Below are 15,016 nucleotides of genomic sequence, written 5' to 3' on the forward strand. Positions count from 1 at the left end.
AATGTCGACGAGTTCGCTGCCTCGTCATCGAGCGTTCCTTGAGCCTTCTCTTTGTTGACCTTTCAGTAATGTGCCCCCTCCCCCCCCCCCCCCCCCCCCGCCCCCCCACGTCCCCGCCCCTCCCCCTCCCCCCCTCCCCGCCCTTGCATTCCGATGCGCCAAGAACGCGCTTTCGCAGTTTGTGGCGTGGTCCTAGCATTTCCTTGTCGGTCCGGAGCCAATGAGATTAAGGCATCAGCCTATTAGAACACCGAAGAACTAATCGCGTGACTATGATAGGCCCGGCCCAGCGTTTCTGAGGCTACCAGTGACTAAACCGAGGACTATAACATTTAGACATTCCTGTCAATGATGTGGAACTAAATGCTCCGAGGGCTTTTATTGATACAGACACGGATCGGAAACCGGACATGCATTTCTAAAAGTATAGAAGTAGATTGATGGCTGAAGAGCGGTCCAGAGACTGGCATCTAGTTGTAAGCGACAGCCTGCGTCGCGTCTGCGAGTCAACGCTGACGAATTCCGATTGTCCAGTCTTCTGCGTTGAGCAGGCCGATGCCCCTTTGGAAAACCATTGGTACCTATACGCAAGAAAAACAGAACAAACCAGAGGAAGGTTAAGTAGTGCCTTAATTAGGTAAACTAATATTTCGCGTGGTAATTTGTGTCCTGGTCAATGAAAGCCCTAGAATAGCCCAAAAATATGAGAAAGTAAGAGAGACCCGCTCCCTTCAAAAAGCGCAAAACGTTTTTTTAAAACATAAAAATTACGATCTCATGTCGATACCTCGATTGGTGTGTTTAGAAAGACCAGATGTCAAATACTAAAGCTTGCTAACTGTATATCGCTTACTGGAAGACAAGAAGAATACCACAACAAAAGGAATGTATGTAACGCTTGTTACACGTACGCTACATAAAAAAAAAGAAGAAAAACGTTTTTTTTTTTTTTTGTTCTTGAAAACAAAATTTGGCAAATGTCTTGTACTTCGCAGGCGCCTGTTCTGCTGCAGGTTGTTTTCCAGCTTGAGAGTCTACGGAAACTCCAGCAGTCAGGTGTTGTGACTCCGCGCTGACAGCGACACTCGTGTCCATTCGTACTTTTTTTCTAGGAAGTTTCTAGCTCCAACCGCCAGGATCGCGACATCCGACACCATGACACGCCGGTTTCTGCGACGCCATTTGTTGCCACTTCGGCACCATATTTAATGTATGGGCGGGATAGGACACTAAATGCATCAGTCGAAAACGCGTTCGTTGTCCTGAATACCAACAAATTTTAGGTCAAAATGTCCATAGAGTCAAAATGTCCAATATTGGGCATTTCGACTCTATGGACATTTCGTCCCGATGGACGTTTTGATTCGTTAAGCGTGTTTCACATGCAGCGATTTTGGCCCTAAAGCGGCGCGATTTCTGCCGTCGCGGCGCTCGTGCCGCTCAACCGCTGGTGCTGGCCAGAGCGCCGCGACGGCAGAAATCGCGCCGCTCTAGGGCCAAAACCGCTGCATGTGAAACACGCTTTAGACGGTCCTCCTCCTTCACTCATATTTTAACACTGGTGTTGATACCGACTTGTATACACATGTAAACTATATACACGCGTGTTCTTGCACAAACAGTCATAATTTGACCGCTGGCGCGAACCTGAGGGACTTTTTTTTTTTAATTTTGGGACGAACCATATTTTGCTGTTCCGGATGTCTAGGAGAGAAGAGCATTTTCTTTTCAAAAAATAAAACAAAGATATTACGGGCCGCTCAACCTCCCCCAGAACCTGCACAGTGCTGAGAACAAGGTGCCGAACGTTTAAAGAAAAAGTGTTAAAAGTTCTAAAAGATGTGAGCGAATTAAAAAAAAAAAAAAAAAAGGCGCGTTCTCTGACTTTCGTTTTACAAATATAGCAGTTTGAATACAATTACGAAGAACTAGTCCTGCGATTCATTCACCTCATCCTAAAGAATATGACGTATACCACTCTAAATTTCGAAAATTAGCTGGAGAAATTCACCAAGTTTCGAATTCGCGAAAAAACTCTCATTTAGAGTAACCACAGTCTCTTTTGTCAGTGTGTTCAACATTAACTGACTTTCTAGTAAATTTTAATTATGTTAGCGCTCAGAAAAACAGTAGCAAACGAGCTGTATATTGGTCGCATACCTGTGGTTTGATAGAACTAAACGTGCCACGGAATTATTGTAAAAGTTTTGTCATTTAGATAAGATAATGTCAACCAATAGGTGAATACTAATAAAAAAGAACTAACTCGAAAATACTTTTCTGGCTCCTAATGACGGGCAACTATTTTATCACCACTGTGCTAATTTTGAAATTTGGAACATTATCGTGCTAACTACTGCTGAAAGTGAACGAGCTGCAAATTACGACGTTTGTAACAAACGCACTCTGCGGACCGAAGGAGGCGGGCCGTTTGTTAAAAGACAATTCGTAAAAAAGCCACTCGTGGCAGGGCTATTGGTCTCATAGGGGAATTCGTCATAGGGCACTTCGTGACTTGGTCAACTGGTCAAACACCGAGAAAGGGCTGGCATAGAACGTTTATGTGGAATGATACAGTTTCAAAGACCCCTTATTTTTCGCACACTTGGTGGTTTCGCAGCTCTCAGTCACTTTTGTTTTCTGGGTTTCGAGTTGAACCCTGTTTAAAATTACACTCTAAAAAAAAAAAAAAAAAAAAAAAAAAAAAGGCCCGTGCGTCTACTTTTTAGCATAACACTCGGAGAGCCAATCACCGCAACTTACGGAGGCAGCCCAGCGAATGACGATGCCGAAGCATATGTTTAGGCCGAAAAACGCAGTCTGAGTTGTTACATTAATCAATGCAAGCGTGACGTCTTGGATTGCTTAATATCACAACTCGGACTGCGTTTTTTGATCTAAACATATGTTTCTGCATTGTCACTCGCTGAGCTGCCTCTGTAAGTTGCGGTGATTGGCTCTCCGAGTGTTGTGTGAGAAAGAAGACGCACGGACGTTTTTTAGAGTGCATAGTTTGTCGGGTTTCCAAAACTTGTAAACAAAAACAAAAGGACCCGATTGACATTTTTACTCGGTCGTAATTTCGACCCGATGGACATTTTGACTCGGTGGACATTTTTACCCTATTGGGCATATCGTCTCGATGGATATTTCAACCCGATTAGACATTTTGTCTCGATGGGCACTTTCACCAGAAGCCATAGTAACACACACCTGGGTCTTGGCCGTGCGCACAAACCGGACGTTGTGCACGGCGTGCGCGAGGCACAGCTTGACCATCTGGATGGCGAACCTCATCCCCACGCAGTTCCTCGGACCGGCGCCAAAAGGCAAGTACGTGTACGGCCGAATGGATCCCATGTTTTCATTGCTGAACCTGCGAAGGGAGAACCAAAACGAGACGCGCACCGTGTGCCATTCCATTTGAGCAATTGCTCAGCGGCGAGGGAAGCGGAGACAGCGTCCTGGTACTAACTTCTGCCTTCGAAATTTCCAGGTTGGCATAGTTCATACTGCTGGCTATTCCCGCTTTCTATTCCCGCTTTTGTAATAGCCATTGTTGCTTTTGCTATTGGTCTGCTTTCTGCTTTTGTAGTGACTGAATCCGATTTGCTCTTGTATTGTAATAAGTCACTCGCTGATAATGGCTTGTTTCTAGCATGCTCGGTGTGTAACTATATATGGTTATTATTTAGCTTCGTGTTCGGGCGTTTCCAAAACAACCTACAAAGCGAAAGTAGATGTGGAAAAGAATAATTGTAAATGTCAAAAATGCGAAACTTTGAGCGCTCGCGGGGCCGTGAGGGCTGGAAGGCACAATCACGACCAAGAGGCTGCCTTTCAATAAATATTAACAGAAAATAATTTTTAAAAAGACTTTCAGAAATACCTACAATTAAGAGCAAAGTAGATGCTTTGATGTTGATAAAGGAAACGGTTGGCAAGGTGGAAGAATCTGTTCAACATATTTCCGAGCAGTATGACAAGGTACTAAAGAGGTGAAGCGAAACTCTTATCACGTTGTTATCCTCAAACGAAAAGTGGAAAAGATCGAGGCTGACAACTCTAGCCAGAGCATTCAAAATTGAGACAAGTCAACGCTATAGAGTAATGCAGTAGAGGACAAAACATAGAAATTCATTGACTGCCACAAAGTGAAAACGGAAACCTACGCAGAAAAATAAATATTCTCGCCGGTAAACTACAGCTTGTTGAACTGTTTCGAAACGATGTAAAAGGCCTTTACAGGCTTTTTCCAGGGCCTGGCAAAACTCGACGAACCAAATTTGTGCCATTGCATATTATGCGTAAAATAAAACATAGCTCCGTTAATGCATTCCCCCTTTGGCCTGTAAGGATACACAGAAAGTCTCGCAAACTGTGGGTTACTTGTGAGCTGTATAAAAAATTATCGAAGGAAACAACCCATGGAGAAATTCATCCGGCTTAGGGACCAAACCAAACTAAATACAAACAAACAATAAATTAATTGAGTATCTTAAGAAGACACGCGTAGATCATCACAAGAGCACATTTGTAGCAATATCTAACGAACCCAAACAATCTGGAGCGCACTAGATATAGTGTTATTCCAATACACAAAAAATTAGATCCCAGGTGCACTTTTGATGGTGTTGACTCGTGTATTCGCATCTACATTACTGGTTACTTCTTCCTGGTTTGACAAACACTAACATAATATTTTTTTAAAGATAATACGCTGTATTGAGACCCTGCAGGGCATAAAACACATAGCGCTGTTCCTTTTCAACACGCAAATTTCTTAGCATTACGCAACTATTCCAACTAATGCTTTCGATTCATATCTACTACAAGATAAAACGTGACTTGACCACGTTCTTCAACCCGTTCCTTCTTATAGACCTTTTCCGTGTGCTCTTGTCCCCAGCCACCTAAAAGGCGTATCCGGTATGGGCGACAAAAAAATAATCCAACGTTGCAACCTGCAAATAGTAAAAAAATAAAGGGGAGGCAAAACGGGAAAGTGTGACGGTTACGCTTATATCCTAAATGCCTTCTATTGGCGTGGCAAAGGCAAAACAATGTTTTCGCCCATACTGGAAGTGACGTCAATTCAAGATGGCGGCGCACTTGCAGAAAAGGTCTATACTTCGTCTAATCCTACGATGGACCAACGGCAAAAGCTACAGAACGCCAGATCCAATCACGAGCCACTTAGGAATTGAGTGGTATTTTGCTTCGATGCACGTATCGGTGCCCGCGTCTCGAATCACTGATATGGATGGGGGGACAGTGGTTCGATTCAAATAGCACTGACTCATAAATTTTGCATTGCAAACAAAGCCATGACATACAGGCTCTTTGCAGTATCGAAGCCATAGAAATGGTGCAGCGCTTTTAGAGCGCAGCTCTTAGGCGCCCGTTTCCGGCTTGAGCGGCGTCGGCGCCGATGTAACCGCGCGTAACCCTCGTAACCCTTCTGAGGGTCACGCCCTCACGAGGGTCACGAGGGTTACCTTCACGAGGGTAACGAGGGTTATGAGAGTTACCCCCACGAGGGTCATGAGGGTTAAACGAGGTTCAAACAGACTCGGAATACGGAGTCCGAAGGCCGGAACCCGCTTATGTCGCTTCTTTTATTACCTTTCCGGGTCAAACTTAAAGGGATCCGGGAAATTCTGGGGATCGTGGTGCATCGCGTAGACGGGGATTCCGACGACGCAGCCCTTGAACAGCCGGATGCCTGTACCTTCGAGGACGTACTCTGTGGTGGTTGTTCTGTCCACCCTGCAAGAAACATACACAAACGTACTCGAGTGAAATTGAGACATGTAGCTTTCCTGACGCGCACGGTGGAAAGAGAGACAGATGTTTTAACGGCACAGCCTCGCAATAAAACAAGTGTGACGAAAGTTTTCTTGCGTGCTTGCACACAAAAAAAGATTTTGAATTGGGGAAAAAAACCGAAAGTAATTTATTCTATATTTTATAAAATGATTACCAATGTTTACATGATATAAAAGCCTGAATAGGTACTATTGGGAACAGTATGAAAGGGAACAGTTAATCTTTCTTCTTTCCAGTTTCACAGCTCTCACAACCTTCGTTAAGCCCCAGCTTGTCAAACAGTATGAAGTTTAAGACCTAAACTTTCGGTCCTAGCCCTCAACGGGACCATAACATGTTCCAAGTAGATCAAAAACGCGAGGAAGTCTGTTCCCTTTTATATCGTCGCCTATAATACATTTAATGATTTCATTGGTTGGTAATGCGAACCAGTCAAACAATACATCTAAGAAATACGGCACTTTTCCTCCGCCAGGTGGAAACTTTCGCGCATGCTCACGAAAGTCAAACTTTAAGCGACCTTTTGTTGGACTTCGCGTTGGGAGTTTCAAAAAGTCGAACTTGGTCGGGGACCGCAAACTTCGGCAGGTTAGCGACATCCCCACTTGCAGGGTTCCTAAGCGCTGCGCGGAGCGCGTCTCTCATATATGGCTCTGGCATCTTGTAGACCGACAGTGCCCCTGCTGGGAGACGCGCGAAGCGTGAACAAACATTTTGCTGCCTTAACTGGCCTTGTTCCGACAGGAATTTTCTGTTCTTCCACCATGGTGTGACTCATTTTGAATTTTTGTTTTAAATTCTTGTTGGAAACCGTAGCGTGTGTTTTCGAATGGCCGACTGTGTAGCAGACTTTGAGAATTTTACAACAGACTGTAGTTTCATGCGGTTCGTTTGCAGAAGACACGAAGGCAGCACGGCTGCAGTTTCCTTACCAAAACATAAAACAAACCTTGAAAAAAAAAAGGAACACTTGTTGTTGACTTATGTGATGTAAAACGACCAGAATTTTTCTGGCCGTGATGTCATGAGTTGCAATTTTTTACCACTTATCGTCACTTGCAAGTTCGATGATATGGATAAAAACAAATGGAAGTTTGGAGTCATTTTATTCTTAAAGGGGCACTGACACCATCAAAATCATATTTTTTTTATTATCCGAAACGATTGAAAACGATGCCGGGACATTGCTCTCAAAATTCGAAACTTGGAAATTCAATATTTCTGAATTAAAAGAAAAACAATTTCCAAATGCCAAATTTGAAGTTTCCGCGTAATCCGCGCCAGTGCAGTGAGTCAAATTTTGCGGTCTCCTGGGACTCGACTTTCTTTGGGACCTCCGTTGCCACTGCGACCCGAAGCGAGGCGGACGTGGCCAGGCGGGATAAAAGGGCGCCGGCACGGGAAAAAAACGGTTTCTTCCCCGTCTCGCCGATAAGCCACTGCTCGAGCGCCGCCAAGTTTTCCGAGCGACATCACAGCGAAATTTGATTTTTGGTAATTCAAAAAGAGGGGCCGTAGTGCGTTTGCAATTGCGTTAAAAACCTTTTTTACGACTGCCGTTATTAAATGTTATAGAAATGTCGCCTACAAAGCTTCTAAATTTCCTGATTTTTGACGTCACCGATCAAAAGAACCAAGGAGGTGAGCACGGGAGATATAAACGCCAGAAATAAAAAGGCACGCGCGCGCGAGGGGAAATTTTTTTTCGCGATGCGTTTTTTTTTGTTTTTGTTTTTGCGTGTCTATGACTATAACTTGCATCGTTTTAGACAATAAAAAATAATACGACCTTTGGGGTGTCAGTGCCCCTTTAAAGGCCGACGTACCATCATCAGTTTTCTGCAGGGAAGATAATCCTCTTAGCGGTCCCCTCTCCTAAGCTGCGAGGGGAGCCAAGTTAGGGCAAGGGGAAACGTGGAGAGCATATCGGAAAGGAGGAGGCGGGCAAAAGTGGGAAGCGCGAAGCGTACGTCGGCCTTTAAGCCAACATCGTGACAGCTGACATCCTGACACTGCGCTGATTTCCGTCGATGGGAGAAAAAATAAATTGTATAAAGACGGCACGCGCAGAGCGGTTGGCCAATCGCGGATTTCGCCTACAGCGATCCTTTGGTAGCGCAATAGACCATTTGCGATATACCCCAAGCGCCCCGGCCCGCAATAGAGGAATCATGAGAACGGTGTTCCTTCAGCTCTTTAGTAATCGGTAGTTTCGACCCAATGCATGGTCACAGAGTTTCTGAGCGTAATTCGGAGTCACCTGAACAAGCGCCTGATATACCCCAGGACCTGTCATATCGCTTTAAAAATTTGTCCTCAATGTCGTTTTTCTTTTGGATGCTGTGCATGCTGTCCAGCCTTCAACGGGATGAGCTGCAGAAATCTCTTACATTACTATCATTCTCGTACAACTTCAAAGACGCCGGTATTGAATTAGAAACGCTAAAAATGCTATAAACAGCCCCGCTGACTCCCAGCTAAATCCTGGTTTTTTGGTGTTGTGAATTATCGGCTTTTTAAGCCATTTTCGCTCAAACAACAATGACGAGAATGATAATAATGTAAGAGATTTCTGCAGCTCAACCAGGTTGAAAGGTGGATCGGACGCAATATATCAAGAATGCTGGCATTGACGAAACATTTGAAAAAGTGATATGACAGGTCCCTAAGGTATATCAGGAGCATGTTCAAGGTGACTCCGAATTACGCCGAAAAGCCGTGTAATCACTGGGGACCGTTCCCATGATTCCTAGAGTTCGGGTCGGGACACTTGGGAACATAGGAAGTGGTCTATTCGCTAGTAGTCACCGACGGTTTGAGAAACGCAGAGTGGGATCTATTATGTTTACACTCTTAGCTCTGCAATTCGTTCTTCGGCATCCTTATCGGCAGGTGCAGCAATTTCATTGGTCGAGGAACGATATTAAAAAGGCTCATGACGAAAATAAGGGGGACAAAGGACAAACATAAATCTCCAAACGCTGTGTTTGTCCTTTGTCCGCCTTCTCCAAAGCTTATTTTCGTCATTCTTGTCCAAGTCGTTTGCACATTTGCACTTAATTGCATTATATCATCGTGACTCGCCACGTCCTGGGTTTGTTGAGCTCTCACAGACACTAAAAAGCGCAAAGAGCAGCATGAAGGAGGAGGCGAACTCCTCTTACGGTCGGCACAGACGCAGTTTTAATTTTTTAATTGCATTTCTATATTCTCGGAGTGTCTACAGAGATGTCAAAGCACAAACTATTTGTCATTCTACTTAATATTGCGTTTAGCGGTGCGGCAGTCTCAATCGGTATTCTGAACGGGCTATAATTTTTTTTCTTCTATTACCCAGAATATGTGATAGCATGGGCACAGCTGCAAATAATCATAAATACAATTACGTCTCTCGAAAAAAAAATATTTGGTCAGATTCCTTTGTGGAAGAGATGGAATCCAAAACTTTTGTCATTTTCGAAAGCATAGCGTGCATTATGATAACTCTAATGTCACTGACAAGGTGAGAACAACAAGGAAGAGCTCCACTTGTTTCTCTCAAGCTGAGTCTCCCCCTCGAAAACGCTTCAACGTCTCGTGCACATCAAGCGCGCGCGCAATGTCAAAGCACAGTGGAAGGCATGGCGCGCGTAGTGGAGGCCAGGTGTTTGAAGGACATGCATGTCGTTTTCACTCTGTCAGTGTCTATAGTGACATCATTGAGCCTACAATACGATACAAATAAGCAAGACCGATGACATGCACATTTGAAGCCGGAGACGACGGATGGGAGAAGAGGATGAGATGAGACGCGTCTGAAATCCGGTTTCAAAGAAATGCGACCGAAACCCGCTCGCCTACTTGCTTACTTTGTTTTCGAAAGAACGATAGTGGCGTTAGGCGGTTAAACTGGACTGCATAAAGAAGAGAAAAAATTACCTCGGCGCTGGCGGATACATGCGCAGTGTTTCTGACACAACGCAGTGTAGGTATTCGAGCTTGGAGACGGCGTCAAGGCTTGGTTCTGGACCCTGTAGAAGGAGATGAATGAAAAACATTATAAGACCTAAACACAAGCTGTTCTTTTCTTCTTAATAATGAGATATGCCTGCATTATGCTCTTTCAGGGTAATTCTTATTTGATTTTATATGTTACGCTTCCAACTGGTATTATAATCTAGATTGCATGCTGAAAACAAGCATATACGAGTTGTGAAACTCGTATATGCTTGTTTATGCTTATTTTATTTTATGCTATTAGCTTATTTCACAACTCGTAGTTGTGAAATATTAAATTAATGAAAAGAAACAAATTTGAAACTACCGACTCTCTTAGTTCACAGTAAACTGATGAGTAGAAACTTTCCTTTTTTGTTTTTACAAAATATTTTATTGGGTTACATAATGCTGTACTGAGCTGCCGAAATATCAGGATTTTGAAAATTTCACTGCAGACGACCCTCAAAGTTGTTTTGAATAGGTTTGTTCTCGGTTTCCACCGCTATTGTAACAGGAAGAAAACATCATTCTTATATTTTGTGCTTAATATCAGTGGTCAATGTTAAATGCAGGCAGCGAAATTTGACGGCGGCATTCTTATGGCATTAAAAGAGCAGAAGATAGTATAACCAACGTTTCAGCGCTCTATATTAACACCATCTAGACAGCACGTCTTGCTGTCTAAATGGTATATTGCGCGCGCTGCTAGCCAAGTATCGGCAGCTAGCGCGCTCGCAGCTAGCAAAGTCACGCCCGTGGCCGAATAATTATCGTACTTGACTCCTACGCAAAGGGCCGAGGTTCGATACAAAGAGGGAGCGTCACAGGCGTTGAGGGTCGGCAGAGTAGCATGAACGAGCGCAAGAGCGAGACTGCCTCGGGATTGCCACGCGGGGCCCCTTACACGCGTGGGCCTCTGGAGATATCGGACCATAGTCCACTGAACTCAAGAAGGTAGGGCGAGGGAAAGGAAGGCCGGGCAGGCGGAAAGCAGACGGAACGCTGGGGAGTAGGGGGGAAACCTCATCCTCTCTTTAGCGTTTCGTCTGCTTCCTCCTCCCCGGCTTTCCTTCCCTTCGCCCTACCTTCTTGAGTTGCATCGGACTATTGAAGGTTCGGTGCGTAGAACATTCGAAGCTCGAATAAGCAACAGAGTTCTCGAATACACCGCAACGCGACATTTACTGAAATAACATAAAGGTGTGTCCGCTCCCAGGTATCGAACCTCGGCGCCTTGCGTGGAGCCAAGCACGCTAACCATTCGGCCACGGGCGGGCCGCTTAGTTGGCTAGCTGCGCGCGCGGCAATACGATAAGTATATCGAGAGCAGCAACATTAGGATGATTTTTTTTTATTTACAAAATATATTAGACAATAAGGACAGGGAGTGTGACAGCATAAACTATATCGTAGCGATTTGGAACTGAAACTTTCTTCGCAGCTCCAATGGCGTATACATTTAATCCCCTTGGCTTCGCTAGACTGGTGAAACACATTTTGGCCACCGAGCCGCGTCAGTTCTCGCTCCACACTTGCGTAGACGGTAACGGCACTGCACACTCCTTCGCGTGTTTTCCGCTGGCGGGCGTCGCGTCTTCTGGGGTTGCGAGCACACGCGGAGCAAGGGAATGGTGAACCAACACCGCCTATAAGACAAGAACCGCGCATTTTCCCCCAGAAAACGCCATCCCTAATAGGTCCACACAGCGCCGCATAGCTGGCGTCAGCGTCGCCGCCGCTGAGTGTCTTGCAGCGTTTCACAAGGACCGCGACGCTACCACGCGGAGACGCCAGTACGGACGATTCCGCCGCTTTGCGGTAACTCTCGTCGAGCAATTCAGCACGTTTAACGCTTGGGGTAGGTCAGAGATCCAATAAAGATAACACCATGCACGGGCCTTAGGTTTTTGGTTGGTATTGCGCTCGGACGGCCATCTTGCATGTGGCAAAGTCGATTTTTTGGAGCGTTGCATAGGCTGGGCGGCATCCTGCTGAAGACACGTTTTCTGCTCGTTCGCCGTCATTCGCCTAAGGAGTTTTGATTTTATATCATTTGGAAACGATCATAGTTGCCTTTGAGACAACACGTGGAAATTTTTGCGAAAGCTCAGCGCCGCAGGAGAAAGGCACAATTCGGTGACTGCAGGTCTCGAGGCGTGATCAAAGCTTTCTTGGCACGCCGAAGTGTTGCGTCTCTGTGCTTTCGTACGCTTGGATACCAATCAAAAATCGATGCTGTGAAAAATGTTTGAAGGTGTGTCGCGCGTAGGTGCGCCTGCAAAATATATCGGCCACGGAGTTCTGAATCGTCCAGCTGTTCCGATGAGTTGCTATCAATAAAGGAAAAAACAAACAGTTTGCTATTATGCACTATTAACCACGGCTATGTTACAAATCTCCTAGAATGGGTCCCATGGCAGCACAATTAGAGCAACTCTGGGAAGCAAGGTTCGTTTTCGAGTTTAAAAGTAGGAAATGGCGAAATCGAAAATATCTTGAATCGCGGCCCATATGGGGGGGGGGGGGGGGGGGGGGGAGGAGAGGAGGGGGGTCGTGTGCAATCTGTCCTCGTTACCGCCGCCGTATCCCCATCCCCCTCTTCCGTCGCCACCGGATCAAGCTTGTTTCTGGACCGCGAGTGCCGGAGTTATAAATGCAGTCGCCAGAATAAAGTAAAACCCTGGTCCAGACTCGCATACGCTTTCACGCACGTTGAACTCGCGAAACACATCCACACGACGTCGATTTTGCGAAGGCACAAAGACGCAGAACTTCGCCGTGCCAAGGAAGCTTTGATCAAGCTGCGAGACCGGCGAGACTTGGGTTCAACGAGTTGCGGCTTTTTCCTGAGGTGCTGCGATTTTATTAAAATCTCCACCTTTTCTCAAAGGGAACTATGACCGACTACACGAGGTTAAAAAAAAAAAAAGCTTATACGGCGAAGGACGACCAACGAGCAGAAAACGTCTCTTCAGGACGCTGCCGCCCAGCCTCCGCAACGCTCCAAAAGTTTGACTTAGGTACATGCAAGATGGCCGTCCGGTGGCCGTACTTGCGCTGCAGCGACCAAGTGGGGATGCGCGATTCAAGAAATTGTTTGTAGAGATGAGTACCCTAGCACGCGGCGATGCAAAGACACAAGCGTCTGCCGTGTGCCGTCCAAAAGACCTGTCTGCCGCATGGTGAGGTTCGGGGAGTTTAACTAACGACGACGTAACGCGCATTATTTGACTTCTAGGAGGTGTTGGGTGAACTCACATGTTTTGCGAAACAGTCGTCGACTTCTTGTCTCAGCCTGTCTTGAATGTCGGGGCACAAAGCCAGCTGATACACGGCGAAGGCGATCGTGGTCGACGTTGTTTCGAAACCCGCCGTGAAGAACAACACACACTGCGACAGGGCTTCGTCTTGTGTCAGGGCTGAAAGTGGCGGATCACGGCACGGTTGAATTTAGCAAGCCATCGGCGAATTCTTAGAACACGTTTAAAGCGTGGACAGAGACACAGTAGGCAGCTAGCTTTGCGTCTACCCGCAAATCGAACGTTTGTAAAGCAGCGTGCGTGTAGTCAAACAAAATGTAAACGAACATTTTGTGATGAACGAGGTCTCCGACTTCTGCTCGCTCCCAAGGTTGTAGAGACTGTTCTCCATGTCTTGGACACCGTCGCTGCCGACTTCCGCGATACCCGACTCTTGGGCATCTACCATGAGCTGGAGAAAGTCCTGATGCTTCTGAAATGTTTACGAAGCAATAGCGTGGTAATATACATAATAGAATATTAGAATGCATTTAAACAATTTTAAAAATCCTTTAGAAATTGAGGATATACTCTGAAACCAACGCCAGGTTTTAGGCTCCGTATATTGTTTTTGCGACAGACAGAGAGCGATCATAACATTATATAATGTGTGAACATGTACTTACGATATTAGCTTCTTTTCGCTTTTCGATAATGCTTACGCATATATCCTTGAAGTAAACAAAGATCTCCGTCGGAAAAAATTTCGGGCTGAGCACTTTGAACAGTGACGGAAACAGGTTTGAAAGAACAACTGAAATGTAAACGGAGAGCTCATGAATTAACTTTGAAATCCAAATACTGTTTTTGTTGGCCATACTTACTTATAACCAGCAGAAGTGGATTAATTGTAGTCGTGAACGCCTTCCTGGCTTTCGTTACAAATTCATTCGTCTGATTGGAATGCGAGTCAACTTTAGTTCCAAACGCGCACCTGCCGATGACGTCCAGTGTGTAATGGCCGAAGAACCTAAACAACAAATAAGGTATAACACTTAAGGGGCCCTGTAACAATTTCTGTACTTTCAGTAAATACCGCTTACAATTGTTTCTTAACATCCCTAACTTACGGAACACAGGTTAGTTTCTTTACCTACGGAAAGGAAGTCGCAGAAAATAATTAAATAAGAATGAGCAGCGTTCACTCCTTAACTCGGAACCGGAACAAGCGGCCTCGTGATCTGGAGCCGATTATATGCTGCCAGTTTCTATGACAGCGACGCGCTCGGCGTTGGTAAGGCACTGGACACAGGCTGCAGTTCCACAGATTGTTAAGGTTCGGTTATTTCCCTCATCGCAGGGATTGGGCACGAGACACTACGCGAAGGTATGTCGAGCCATTGATTTCCACGAGCCCAAATCGAACGCCCGCGCAGTGCTTGTGTCCACTGTATAAGCCGGATTTAAATATCGTCCCCGTGGGGATCGCAAAGCTTGATGACGAAACCCTACAGATCTCGTTGTTGGCCACGCCATCCATCTGATCCCCACAACTTCGTCATCAGGTGTTGCGAAGGAGATACTTTATGTGTGAGGGGGGGGGGGGGGGGGGGGGGGAGGTTCGCATTGCTTTCTACGAGTTAAGGTTTCGTTTTAACGGAGGTCAAAACGAGATGTACCCCGACGTCACGGGGACGTGTCAAAATTTGCCGAGAGTCGTGTGTAGGAGGTGGTATATGTACGATTGTGCCAACAGACCTTTTGTGAAATCCCCCAAGCTCCCCGGCCCGCGTGCGAGGAGTTGTGGGAGAGACTGCCCCTCGCCTGGCCGCTCTGCCTTGAGATCGCATTGCCTTGTTGCTTGCCTCCTCTTAATCCTCTGTTTTTTGATTCCCTTACCTGTTTTAATCTGTTTACGTGTATTTTTTTTATTGCTTCTAAGTGCTTCTATTGTCTTCTACACGTGATAT

General features: G+C 45.7%; 1 protein-coding gene across 1 annotated transcript in view; it reads right to left on the reverse strand.

Annotated features, from left to right (window-relative positions):
- Positions 1-345: 345 nt before the first annotated feature.
- The window catches only part of LOC120838801 (cytochrome P450 3A24-like), a 38,376-nt gene continuing 23,705 nt past the window's right edge, over positions 346-15,016 (reverse strand). Inside the window, exons 7-14 of the mRNA XM_042293977.1 lie at positions 13,931-14,076; positions 13,733-13,860; positions 13,395-13,539; positions 13,066-13,226; positions 9,748-9,839; positions 5,626-5,769; positions 3,214-3,376; positions 346-581 (exon numbers count right to left, since the gene is read on the reverse strand). Coding sequence (XP_042149911.1) covers positions 507-581; positions 3,214-3,376; positions 5,626-5,769; positions 9,748-9,839; positions 13,066-13,226; positions 13,395-13,539; positions 13,733-13,860; positions 13,931-14,076 — 1,054 coding nt within the window. The 3' untranslated portion in view covers positions 346-506. The remainder of the gene's footprint in view (positions 582-3,213; positions 3,377-5,625; positions 5,770-9,747; positions 9,840-13,065; positions 13,227-13,394; positions 13,540-13,732; positions 13,861-13,930; positions 14,077-15,016) is intronic.

Source organism: Ixodes scapularis, unplaced genomic scaffold (genome assembly GCF_016920785.2).
Source record: "Ixodes scapularis isolate PalLabHiFi unplaced genomic scaffold, ASM1692078v2 PGA_scaffold5__190_contigs__length_132052651, whole genome shotgun sequence".
NCBI classification, from domain to species: domain Eukaryota; kingdom Metazoa; phylum Arthropoda; class Arachnida; order Ixodida; family Ixodidae; genus Ixodes; species Ixodes scapularis.